General features: G+C 46.9%; 1 protein-coding gene across 1 annotated transcript in view; it reads left to right on the top strand.

Moving 5' to 3' along the window:
* Nucleotides 1-1582: 1582 nt before the first annotated feature.
* The window catches only part of LOC119445582 (clathrin heavy chain 1), a 55081-nt gene continuing 43498 nt past the window's right edge, over nt 1583-13165 (top strand). The window contains exon 1 of the mRNA XM_037709853.2: nt 1583-1759. Coding sequence (XP_037565781.1) covers nt 1718-1759 — 42 coding nt within the window. The 5' untranslated portion in view covers nt 1583-1717. The remainder of the gene's footprint in view (nt 1760-13165) is intronic.

Raw genomic sequence — 13165 nt, 5'->3', positions numbered from 1 at the left:
CACCAGCTGGCACCAACTTATGCCAGCAAGTTTCCCAATTCCGGCGCCCCACCTAGTTCTTTGTCATTCCCGACTGCACTTCCATTCTCTTGGCACTAGACCACTGGTTATCTACCATATGCATTACATGGCCCGCCCAACTCCATTTTGTGGCACCATATCGGCTACCGTCTGCTCTCTAATCCACACCACTGTCTTTTAACATCACACTTTCATTCCATTGCTTGTTGAACGGTCTTGAACACCTTCTCATGATTCTTTGTTAACCTTCAAGCTTCTGCTCCATATGTTAGTACTGGTAGAATGCAGCGATTGTACAATTTTCAACGATAGCGGCAAGCTGACACTATCCGTTCAAATAATGATCAGGTCATTCACATAGCGATCAAGAAAATTATCTTTGTAGACGTGGTTAACTGTGTGTATGCACCTACAACGACCACAAGATTAAAATTACGCATATAGCGGTTTAACATTCCAATAAACGTGGAATGTTAAGGAGACAACTGGATAAATGCTCCGACGTCAGATAATTATCCCACTTGTAGCATCCTTCTTTAGAGCCTTATATAAGCTGACCTATAAAATTCAGCTCATTATGATGGGTACGTATTGGTAATTGGGGCTGTAGTGAGCATGTTGTGGGACAATACGGTGATGTATGGGAAGTTCTGGTGCAGTGAAACCGATTTTGAATGTTGACCCGCTTTCTTGCCAATGCAATTGATATCCCTCATTAAAGATGGTTCTCACAACTCTTACCGATTATGGACAGACATTAGAAATTAAATGTCATCGGGTAGTAGTCGGGACAAATGTTATTAAAGAAAACAAAAAAAACGAAACAAAAGATATCGCACGAGACATATGTCGCCTAAAGCTCAAAGTCACGCATACCACGCATTTGTGATCGGACCTATACAGTGAAATAAATAAAATGCGCGAATCAATGAATTAGCGAAATGACAGCTGTGTCGTCACGGCGCACGTGACGATAAATGCGCGGGGGGGGGGGGGGGGGGGGGGAGGCGTTTTGCGAGTAAGAGCGCCCTAGCCACACATTTTCCCTTGTAAATCACGGCAGGCATATGTTCACGTTAACCATATTCTCACGAGGTTACACCCGGCAACTTGACAAAAAACGATCGCGTGGTGGCCTGTCAACATATGGCATGCATCGGACGTTTTTATAGAAGCGATCAGTGATCACTTAGGGAGCATAAAAAAAGAATAATAAAAATGAGGAAATGACAGCAAACAAAAACAAATGCACACAGTAGCGAAGAGCTGGACCGCCGCTGTTTGGTGCCGACTGGGAATTCCATTCACGCAAACCGCCGACCACCGGTGCGAGTCATGCAATGTGGCAGTGCACGTAGCTCAGGATACACTGTGTTCATACGCCAGTATTTTTTCACTGACTTGTGGAAAAATAATATATCTCGAACTGCAAAAAATTAACTCGCCAAAGAAAAAATGATATGCAATAAAGAAGTTGAAATATGTCATTTATTCTACTAAACTCGGGCGATATTAATTACTGTTGATGCGGACTATATTACTTCGGCTGATACATGGCCGGCGTGCGCCATATTGGGTGGAAGTTGGTGCGTACGGGACTGTGACTGGAGCGACTGGAGGTGTTCCTCATTCAAACGTTTTTCGTGGGGAGCGTGTGGCCAAACTCCATCGCGAAGGAGCAGGATTCCGAGCCACCATGACGCAGATACTACCGATACGGTTTCAAGAGCATTTACAGGTGAGCCGGCGACCGGCGGCGATTTTTCGCCCACATTATAAGCCTCGTCTCGGGAAGAGTCATCAACCGGTATTAGGCCTAATGTGTGGATAGTCGCGTGGAGTCTGGCTGGGACCTTTAAAAATTGCGCTCGCTAGCGGCGCTCAGCTGGCGGTCCGACTCCGTCAGCTGCTGGCGATGGTGCGAGACGCGGGCGCCGTGCATTTTCCCACTGGTTCGAGCCGCCGGCGAGCTGAAACCAGCGGTTCCGATACGCCCCCCCATCGGTCGTGTGAAAGCACCGCGATGCCCGCAGTCAGAGATGACAGCGGTGTTTTGATCAGATTGTTGCTAGCGCGGACCACGCAGTTCTTTCTGTATTTTCGAGTGTTAACATTGTCTGACTCTTTCCTTTCGTACGCCGCAGCCGGCGATGTGTCCTTCAGTGATGAGTCGCGACTAAGCGCGTTCGCCCAACTGGGGGAGCAAAAAAGAAAACGGGTTCTCGAGAGAGCCGGAGATTCCTTGCCCCGTCGTCGATCGGAAGGGCACGTCGCGGCCGACTCTGGCCACGCACTGTAGGCAGCGGGCACTGCAGTTTAGCGAAACTCTCGTTGGGCTCGCCGTGTGTGTGTCGGATGTGTGGTCAGTCTTTCGGGAACCTCCCCTCGGGGTTCCGCAGTCGGAGGCGAACCCGAAACTGGGCCGGGGTCGCGTCTTTGGGGTATCGATCTTGAACGTTCGCCCGCCCCCCTTCGCCGCCGCGTCGTCCGCCCCAGCGCACGGTCCCGTCCTCAGCGAAGTATGTAAACATTGCAACGCGACCGGGTTTCTTTCTCTCGCTGAGGCCGGAAGTGGCACCGCGATTTTTTTCGCCGCCGGCCGCGCGACGTCTTCGGCGCACGCTGCTGTTGCTGGCTGGGCTCGCGCCTTGTTTTTTCGTAAACAGCGCACGTTCGTGTACCGTATATCTTTTTGGCTCCCCGCCGATGCCGGCACAAATATAGAAACGTTGCGTAGTGTCTACGACCCCTCGAGATGCGCGTCTTTGTCCGCTCACGTGAGCAATCGGCTTGACACGGGCAAGCCAGGGTGGTAGTAAGCTCCGGAAGGGAGCCCCGAGTAGGCATTTCCCGTTAAGCTCCACCCACTGCGTAACGATGAAGAGGCCGCGCAGCGAAAGCAGTTCAACCACCTTGTCGCCCCCCCCCCCCCCCTTCCCCTTCCCATCGTTCAGGATTAAAATTCTCCGGTGGTCCGTCTTCCTTTCGTCAAAAGCTTAAGCCGAGGCGCGCCCTCCTCGCTTCGCGGCTCATCTCGTGGTGGCTCGCCGTGGCCGCCTTTGGAGCGGCTTTCTTTCTGGCGGTGCATTGTTGGGAGGTTATTGTGCTGTCAGCCGCCGCCGGTTGTTGCATCCCCAAGTTACACGGCTTGCGTGCGAGAAAAAATAAAGAAAAACACGCGTACACCCCCTCTCGCCCCCCTTTCCACCTCATACAACCTCCTCCCAATCTTAACGATGCTCGCTTTGGCTCGCTCACTACCGTTTCCTTTGGTGGCATTTTTCTCTCGGTTTGTGTGCGGGCCGGAGAGAGTCCACTTTTTTTTTTCCGTACTTCCTCGCCGGTTTCCTTAATGCTCCACACCCTTGGCCGAATGTGGGCCACCGTGGCACTGCGCTTGTTTTGGTTTCGCACGGCGCGTGGCGGCGGCGGCCTGCCGTTGTCTGCTCGCTGGCCCGAAATCGTCCCGCGATAACCGCCCACTTGCTTGTCGCTCCCTCTCCTCTCGGGAAGAGACCCGCTTCGCGGAAATCGTGTTTCTACCCTTGCGAGCCATTCCCAGTGAGTGCCCCGCCGAGTCTTTGGCACGACGACTTGCGGCGCGCGAATGGGCACGTGCAGCGCGGTTATTTCGCCGCCCATTTCGGGTTCCTGTCGCGGACGGCGGCTACCCGTTGCTTCCCGCCGGTCGCATCTCCACCACGCTCGCCCGACGGCAATTATCGTTAGTCTTGCCTCTACGGACGGGTTTTGGGGCCCGTTCCTCCGCCGGCCCCGCCGCTTTCCCGCGACGCGTGTCTGTCGCCTAATGGCTGGAAAGCTAAATGCACTCCTGATGAAGTCCCGATCTCATCGTTGCCTTCGCGGTGTTCGCAATCGATCGCTTTCATACATGGCAGGCAACGCTACGAAAACTGGAGACTGCTGACATTCGAAATCCAAAAAGTAGTGTGTCGCGTATGCGTTGAGTGATTCAACGCAACACTGTCTCGTGCTTTTGTGCCACAAGGTACAACTTATTGCACAAAAGACATTGCAGACCTCAACGTATGTTGGGCTGCTAAGCACTAGGTCGCGGGATGAAATGCCGGCTGCAGTGATCGCATCTCGATGGGAGCGAAATGCAAAAGCAGCCGTCTACTGTGCATGGGGTGCACGTTAAACCCAGGTGGTCAAAATTAACTCGGAATCCCCCACTACGGCTTGCCTCCTAATCAAATCGTGGTTTTGGCACGTAAAACCCCAGAATTTTTTTAATACTTGTCACTGAACAAGCAGAGTGGCACGTTTCTGCGAGCAGCAGCCACAGTGCAGTGCTTACACTTGACCTAAACACGGCATGCCACATGCTGGAAGTGCGAAGGTGCACAAATATGCATGATTTGAGATGGCCTTACATCCACTAGTTGTAATATACGAAGTACTAGATCCATATGAAGATGGCTGACAAGCTGCTTGTGGTGCGATTCAATGCAGCTCAGCCATGTCGTTCGTCTGCAGACTAAGCGATCCGTCCCCTTGTGTGAATACAGCTTAAAGGGACACTAAGTAGAATAGTATAACCTCATTAAAAAGTTGCATCCAACGGTAGAGGGCCTTGGTTATACCTGATATTCGTTAAACAACCATATATTTGATAGATGCTTATAATGGGGAGAAAAATTTCAAATTTCTTATGATATATTGAGGTTCAACTGTAAACCGGATATGTAACTTGCACTGTTGCCCTACTAGGAAGGTCAGCCTCACCATGAGCTAAGATTTGGCAACACCACCTCGAAGATTGTGCTCTATTGTGACGTCGGAATTCAGTACAAGGTCCTCCTCCGAAACTGCACTGCAGTGCTGCACGCTGTGCTAGGGTGCTCCAGAACAGTTCCCAAGGGGCTCCAACATTGAAAGTGGTTTACCTCCACTGCGATGTTGCAGGATTGAGGAAAGTAATGGATGATGTGCAAAACCTGTGAAGTATAAACCCCAAGCAAATGACGTTGCACGTGACGCAAAGTGGACATGGCTGTCGCATCCACTCCTCGCCTACAAGTCTGACTCCATGCTAGCGACGACTTTGAGTGACTCCTCCCCGGTGTTGCTGGTATGAGAGCAGCAAAAACGCACCGAAAATGGCGGGATGCACGTCCTAATAAATTAAGTTTTGTTTTGCTGTACAGAGCAGCATAAAATATTTCCTAGTCTGCAGTAGGTTTTCTTTTATTTTTGCGTGTATCAAAATTGGGTCGTTCGCTTGTTCCGTGCCACAGCAGGTGGCATCCTGTTCCGGCTTTATACTATCGGCTAGTCGCTCGTAGCACTTCTGGGCGATGAATTCTAGATTTTCATAACCGAGCGATAGAGCGACAAAAACAAGCGATTCGTTTGCGCGACGGCCCTTTTCGTCGCTTGAAGCAGTCGTGCACAAGATCGCTCGCATGGGGTTGGGCTTAAGTGCACTTCTCCACACACCTTGTTTGACGTATCCAAGATGGCACACCTCGGGCTTGACTCGTAATTAAGGTCTCATTGTGCAGGCTGGTGGCATCATTCCTGCCATACTGTGTGCCCCGTACTGTCCAAAATAAAAAAATGTCCGATCTTTCACGGTGCTACTAGTGGGAATGTGGCCATCATTGTGATGGCATGTCGTGTGTTGGAGAGCCTGCATACGGAATTTCTCATATTGTGCACGGGCTGGCTCGTCGATACAAATTCTGCACAAATTAGACAGGGGTACATTTGCCACTTCATTCTTAGACTGTCGCCGACTATTCTGCACCATTGTGGACGTTGACACTGTGTGCTCGAGATAAGTGTTTGCAGTGCAATGTAAAGAACTAATGGCTCAAACCCAGCAAATTTTCTGCACAAATAGTCAAAACGCACAGAAATACCTTGATATACATATGCACTGATGTACTCTCAACCACATAAGTTTATTATAGGTTGTGGAATCAAGGAAAAATCTGAATCTTTGCAGGCTCAGAAAATAGCCTGGTATTCGAATTTCCAGCTTGTACTAGTGTATGTGAAAAACTGTGTGGCTTTACCAGCTGTTTTTTACAAGCTGCTCTGAAGTTAATTTTCTAAGCTCCTGGGGTCCATAAACTTTTGCTGTTGACCGACTGTACTTGCCACTGTGGTTCGGGTAGGAAGTGGAAAGGGATACTTGGGCTGGCCTACATTTTTTTACGGCTAATCAATCTTTGTCCACCAAGGAAATAGACCTTGGAAAAAATGATTTGCCAAACTGATGCAGCATTGCTTTTTTAGTGTCCCTTACCCCCGTATTCAGAAATGTGCCTCAAGGGGAAACTAAAGACAGACGATTTCTTCTGTATTAGTGTAATCGCCCTTCGACAATGCCAGAACAACCCTCGCTGAGAAAAAAAAAACGCTTGGTGGGCCAGAGAAGGGGTAAAAACGAAAGACGGGTGGCGATGCTGCCTTGAAGTTCCTGCCATCCCGCGGTGACATCATGGATTTTGACTGGTGTCTTCTAGGACTTAGGTAATTATTTGGCGGCAAAGATTGACTAGCATTGTGCTCTAAAGGAGCCAAAAACTGAATGTGGCAAGTTCAGGAATTCTTACTGTGGTAACGCCACCAAAACGTGAAAAATTACTCTAAAATCTGATGTACCAGCGATCGGGTTTTAGCGCAAAATAAAAAATCTTCGATCTTCATTTTCTCATTTAATAATCAATTTATAATCAGGAATTTGACAAGTTTTTAATGCTACTTTATCAGTCTAAACTGGTTTATTGTTTCTCAAAGTATTTTGTCCTATTTGGGATGTTGTGGTGCGCAGTAAAAGTTCTCGAAACTTGCAATGTTCAGTCTCTTGCTCCTTTAAATTCCAATGCTATCCATCTTGACTGCTAAGCAATTATTCTAGACTCGGACACTTTCAGAAATCCATGACATCGCTGTGAATCGGTGTGGGATCGTTGAGGCTGTGTTGCCCTTTGGCTTTTGTTTTTCTATCTGTTCTGCTTATCAAGCCTGCTCTCGCAGTAAGACATGCTTTCTAGTATTGAAGCTTAATTTTCCAGTATAAGTCAACATAATTTTCTTTCTATAGTGTTGCTTGACTGATGCACCTGCGCCGATTTGCGACCTCTCTCCTGCTTACCGTAACGCTGAGCCATTCTCGTAGATGCAATCATATTATAAACGTTTCTTTAATGGCAGTCCATTTATTTGCAGTCTTAGTTTCTCCTAGACTGAGAATGTAGTGTACAATTTTCCAGCTTAAGCGTCTGTGTTTATGAGGTATTCCAACTTATGCAAGCATTAAGCGAGGATCATGTGTTGTGGTGAAAAGTTTGGCATAACTGCAGTATTATTCTAACCTTATAATGGTTGATTAACCTCCTACTGCTAATTGGACTGCATGCTCAAAAGCGGTCTGACATGTCAGCCACATGGTTAAGCTAGGGTGAACCGAGGTGGTGCTTGTAGCAGCTGTGGGTCACTGTTTTGTTGGCTGCAGCTGTAATGTGCTGCAACTTCCTCCTCACAAACGTCTGGGGCAGGCAACTGCTCCGCAGTTAAGAAACTCGGAAGATGGAAAGCAGCTTTGCAGTTTAACGTGGCTGAAAACTGAGGGGGCAAAGGCTTGAAAAGGCCAGCAGCAGCAGCATGGTCCGCCTTTGCAGATGTGAATAGTTAGAAGCACATTGCATCATCACGGCTTCCTACATGCAGGCGCAGTGCGTTGAACGGGGGGATGGGGCAGTGTTCCGCCCCCTTGTGGAGGGCTCGGGTTGCAGGCTCTCCTTGCACGGTGGGGGCGGGAGGGCACTGCAGTATCGGCTACACAAGCTGTCTGTGCCCCCCCTCTAGCTCCGTGGGACACACACGTTCATATAACCGGGACTGAGAAGGCAACAAAAACAAATGTTGCAGCTGGATACTCATTGTGCACAAGGATGTGTGCGCATGCTGTTAGTTCGGAAGGAGGGAGTGCAGGGGGATAGTTTGAATTGATGGTTCAATGAATGATACGAGGCTGCACAGCAAGTGTCGCATGCTTTTCAAAACCTTGCCTAGGAAGCAGTGACAAAGTGCTTTGACAAAATGAGTGCGTCTCTTTTTGCTAGTGTCTGTCGTGTTTGTTCTATGCGGCCTGCAGTCTTTCATGCTTGCTATGTTGTGGCAAGCTTTTCTGGTGAATCATGCAGCAGCAGCAAGTGCTGGGCATAACCATAGCTAAATTATGCCTAGTGTTCTGCGTTTTTGGTGTTTCTTTTTTGTTCTTGGGCAAACATTTGTCTGCTTTCTTTAGTTATCAAATTTCGTGTTCTTCACTTCAGTTTTACTTCTGAAATTTTTTTTGTCACTAAATGCTGGGACTAAATGCTGATGCATCTTTTCCGTGGTTTTGCTGCTACTCCTAAGAATCGGAGGTTTACGTGGTTGTGCACGATGGTTGTGCCATGGCAAGTTGCACATTTGCTTAGTTAGTGATGCATCACATTCTTTGGCGCAGTAGTGGCCATGGTGCTCCACTGCTTAGCATGAGGTTGGCAAACAAGCTCTGCAGAAATCTACTGAGTGGACAAAGTTTCATGAAAGAGCAAAACAAATTATCTGCTTGAGAGTAGCATGAAGTTATATTGCTTCATACTTGGCATGCAATGCTGCTACGCAACAAGCTTGGCCATTAAAATTGTTGACCAGTCTGTGCCAGCAGTACAAGCTGGCGAGGCTGCTGCGACAGGCTGCAAATGTAAAAAATGCCAAAAGGAATATAATTAAAGACTGAATGATCTAAACATATTAGCACGAATGTGTTTGCTCATTTTGAAGGATGTAAACTGATTTTAATTTATGGAGTGTAAATAAAGAACAGTATGAAATAATTGCTGGTATAAGGCACAGAACTATTTCTTGGTGTAAATGCAGCCACTGCAAGAAAGAAGTCTTGCTAAACTCCAGTGTTGCATGTGCTGTGTGAAATGCGGCATATTACTGCTGTGGCTAATAGCTTTGTGCTGCTGTCAGATGGACAGTTTCTTTTAGTTTCACAGAGCTTGCTTAACGTTGCGGGTTTCCGCAGTTATTTACCACATTCCGTCGCCCTGCACTTTAGTTGTCCATTTGGCATCGCCATGTAATATTATAGCCTCCTGGTTAGCTCGGATAGTAGAGTAACTATGCCTGGGCCAAGTCGGGCCCATCGCAGTAGGTGTTCTAGGCAAAAGTGCTCATGTGCTGATCTGTAAGTGTGCATAAAAAACAGCGGTAGTCATGATTGGTGTGATCTCAAACCCTTCACTAGTCTTTCATGCCATTTTTTTAGACAATAAATCCCTACCCAATCAGTCATTTTTTTTCTTCGCCTATTGTTGCTGTGCACATGTGCTTACTTGTCGATTTGGCACTGCATACTTGTTAGCATATTCTTTTCCTTATAGATTCTTGGGCTGGGTCCCCAGGACACACAAGGGAGTCAGTGCTGCTAGTTTTCAGTATTCACCAATCTATTTGATTTTAGAGATTTCATTTCCACGCTTATTGTAGATTGCATTACCGTCCACAAACCTAATTAGCACCATAGAAGCGTAAAAGGCATAGCATCATAGAAGCGTAAAAGGCATAGCATTAGACCTCGCCATATCGCAAGATTTTGTGCTTGCAGGTCCATCCACAACCTTAAATTCAGCGAAGATTGCAAAATAGTGAGCTTACTTTACGGCATACATAACATTCTTTCCACAATTGTTGGGCACTATGGCCGGAATTTCGTAAGGCAATGGGTGCAGGCCCATTGTCCATTTTTTTAAAATTTTATAGGGCAAGGCAATTTCTTACCTTTTTTGTTCTATATGGTTGGGGTGGTACACCTTTCAGTTCTAGTAAGAATCTTCACACTTCTCACCTATAATGTACAGAACTACCATAGCATACATTGTATGCCTCCGCCCTTTCACAAGATACAAATTATTTAGCAAAAAGCTCAGTGAGTCCATCCCTGCAAAACGCTGCAGTCTGTGATTTGTTGAGTGTAGTGAGTTTTCTGGCATACCTCATGTTGGGCTAAATTGGTTGAAACACAGCTATTAGAAGATGGGTGAAAATTAACACACTTGTCCAGTCTGTACTTCATCTGTGTGTGTGTGTATGTGAATTTGTGCGCCTCTTCTAATAGGTGTGCTTCTTGGCCTTTTGGTAGGCCACGTTAATAAAGATGCGAAACAAGCAACGTTAAAAAAACATTAAAAAAATGTCACTGGACAAATGCTGGACTAATACCCTAGTTACACGGGCGCGCTAACCGCAGTTAAGACGCACCTCAGTTACGGCCAACCGCAGTTACACCCAGTTAGACGGAAAGCCTAACTGCGGTTATTCCACTAACCATGGTCACTGCAAACTGAGGTTGGCCACCTCAGTTAGCTCAGGTTAACGAAGCAAACAGACAAAATGGCGGCACCCGTGCGGATGGACGAAGGCGACGCGGCTCCAACGAAGGAGACGGCCGAAAAGTCTTCTCAAAGACGTGTAAACTGGTCTGTCTCAACAACAGAGTCGTTGATACGCCTTTGGGAAGACAATCTTGCCGCGCTGCGGTCAAACACGCGAAATGCGCGCATTTACGATGAAATGACGCGAAGCCTGAACGCACGCCTGCCTGCCAGTGAAGTGCTGTTCACAGCGAATCAGCTTCGCCAGACGCTTGAAAACTTAAACAAGCAGTACCGGTGAGTACGAACTGAAAGAAATGAAAAAGTCGTCGAGGTCTTCATCCCCTTCACACGATACAGGCTTGCTCAACGCCATGGCACAGTTGGCGTCATCAGATTATAAAGCTGGCAGAACCGACAAATAAAAAAAAAAACGAAGCAATACCGTACACAGTCTAGCAAAAACACAAAAGCAACAAACCAATAAATCACAGCTAATCACAGCGCACTCGGCAAAAAATCCCAATCGAGCAATGGATTGCCTTGGCTTTCGTACCAACCGCGAACAGACTTGGCCAGGCGTTGGCTGACTGGCTCTAACTGCTGCCAAACACCGCAAAAGCAATTCATTCAATATGCTCAGACAGTGCAGATGCTAACAGGACAGATATATTTTAAAGAAAATACATTTTTCTGTCAAAATAATTTGAAAGAACAGCTAAACAATTATTTTTTCATTCGCAGTACTGAGTATCACGTGACCCGCTTAACAGCTCTAACTGAGGACAGCTTTTCCCGTGTAACATATGTCAACTGTAGTTGACGCTAACCATAGTTCAGTCCGGTTAACTGAGGTGCGTCTTAACTGCGGTTAGCACGCCCGTGTAACTAGGGTATAACAACTGTTAGTCAGACATTGAAAACTAGCAATTTCAATGTCATTGTGCCACTGGCTCATCCATTTCTTCAGTGTTCCAAGTTAATGAGGACTTTGCTCGTAGGTTACCGTGACAAAATTTTGATCTAGCAGCGCTAGTTTGCTGTACACCTAATGTGTAAAGGTTTTATGAAATCTCGACTTTTCCTCTCTAGCTGGTATATCTGGGCTGGACTGCATAGGTATGCTCGAGCAACTTATCGGAGGTAGTGAACTTAACCTAAATTTCCCCTTCAGCATGACGGGAAAGTGTTGCCCTATTGCATGCACACCTGATAACCGACTGCTCTCCTGCTTATCTATATTGCTTTCCTTTGAAAACTCTTATCGCGTGGTCCGAAGCCGTATGCATTGTACGTTCTTGCTTTGTGCCCGACGACTGCAGTATTGTTTCCTAGCTGCCTCTTATCCATTATGCCGAACCAAATGCTGAGCTTTGTCTATTTCTAATTGGCAACCCTGATTGAGTTTCATCATCGCACCGGCCATTGTCTTGATTTTATCGTGACATGCTCGATTGTTAAAAGTTGATTATTTGTGGCCATTGCATTCGTCTCCAAAACTTAATTTTTTCATTTCCGTCTAGTTTAAGGCGAAAGACTAAATATTGACCCTTTTTGCGGCGATCCCGTGGGCGCTGCCACATTTGATCGCAGTGATGATGTGCTGGGCGGACAGTGTGCCGTATTATCCCTAGATTGATACCCAAAAATTCCTAGATTGATACCCAAAAATTCCTAGATTGATACCCAAAAATTCCTAGATTGATACCCAAAAATTCCTAGATTGATACCCAAAAATTCCTAGATTGTGAAAAAAAATTTCTAAACTTGTTATACAGTGACGTCGCACTTCACGGGGTCGCAGAGCCTTGTGTGCGCTTCTGTTCACATCTTTGTCTTGTTGAATGATAAAATAAATTGGTTTCCTTTTTACTTGGCTCACCTTGCTCATCACCGACCGCTCCACAAGTTGACTTTGGTAATGCATCTACTGTACACAGAGCTCTTGCAACCATGTACGTATGAGGTGCTGTGAAAGTAGATATATGGTAAACTGCCAAGCATGCGTCCTCGTGCACACATATGATAAAACTGGCCAAGCTCCAGAAGTTTCCCTTTTACACGCGCTGCGCTGCTGCTGTAATACCCAGCCGTGATAATTCTTCGTCCTTTCACGAAGAGGAGCAAACAAGGGTTTCCAAAGCCAAGCATAGGCGGCAGCTCTGAACGTCTTTTTTGGTCCAAAAGAAACACTATTTACAGGGTCGCCGGAAGACATGCCCCATACGGCCGTCAACAGAACAGCGACACCCCATAGAATATAGAACGACACCTGCTCCACCCTCTCCTATTACGATGCCAGAATTGAAAGGAGTCGCGAATGTCTATAGTGTCTCTAGCGACCGCTACTCTGGCTGCACTACTCCGCCTCCACTGGTAGTGCTAGAATGTTCACAAGCAGCTGGTTCCAGTAACCTTCCTAGAGTTTACATGGGTACAACTTCTGTACAAGTTGGTTTACAGGTTCACATATGTACAACTTATGAATACGCATAGCGTCGTAAATGACGAGACAACTGCATCTTTCAAAATCTCTAGATACTTTGAGAAAGAAGCGAAATCTGGGGATAAATCTCTAGTGTTGGCATCACTGTGGGTAGACGACATCGAAGCATTGGCCACAGCTTCAAAGAACATGCAAAAGTGCTTTCGGAGCTGATTAAGCTATGTCGAAACTGCGCGAGCAGGGTATACGATGCTTGTTCTAAGAGCGGGGCTAAATATGTATTCCAAGCTAT

This window comes from Dermacentor silvarum, chromosome 3, assembly GCF_013339745.2.
Source record: "Dermacentor silvarum isolate Dsil-2018 chromosome 3, BIME_Dsil_1.4, whole genome shotgun sequence".
In the NCBI taxonomy this organism is placed as follows: Eukaryota; Metazoa; Arthropoda; class Arachnida; order Ixodida; family Ixodidae; genus Dermacentor; species Dermacentor silvarum.
The sequence above is the reverse complement of the archived record's forward strand: the minus strand, read 5'-3'. Positions and strand labels throughout refer to the sequence as shown.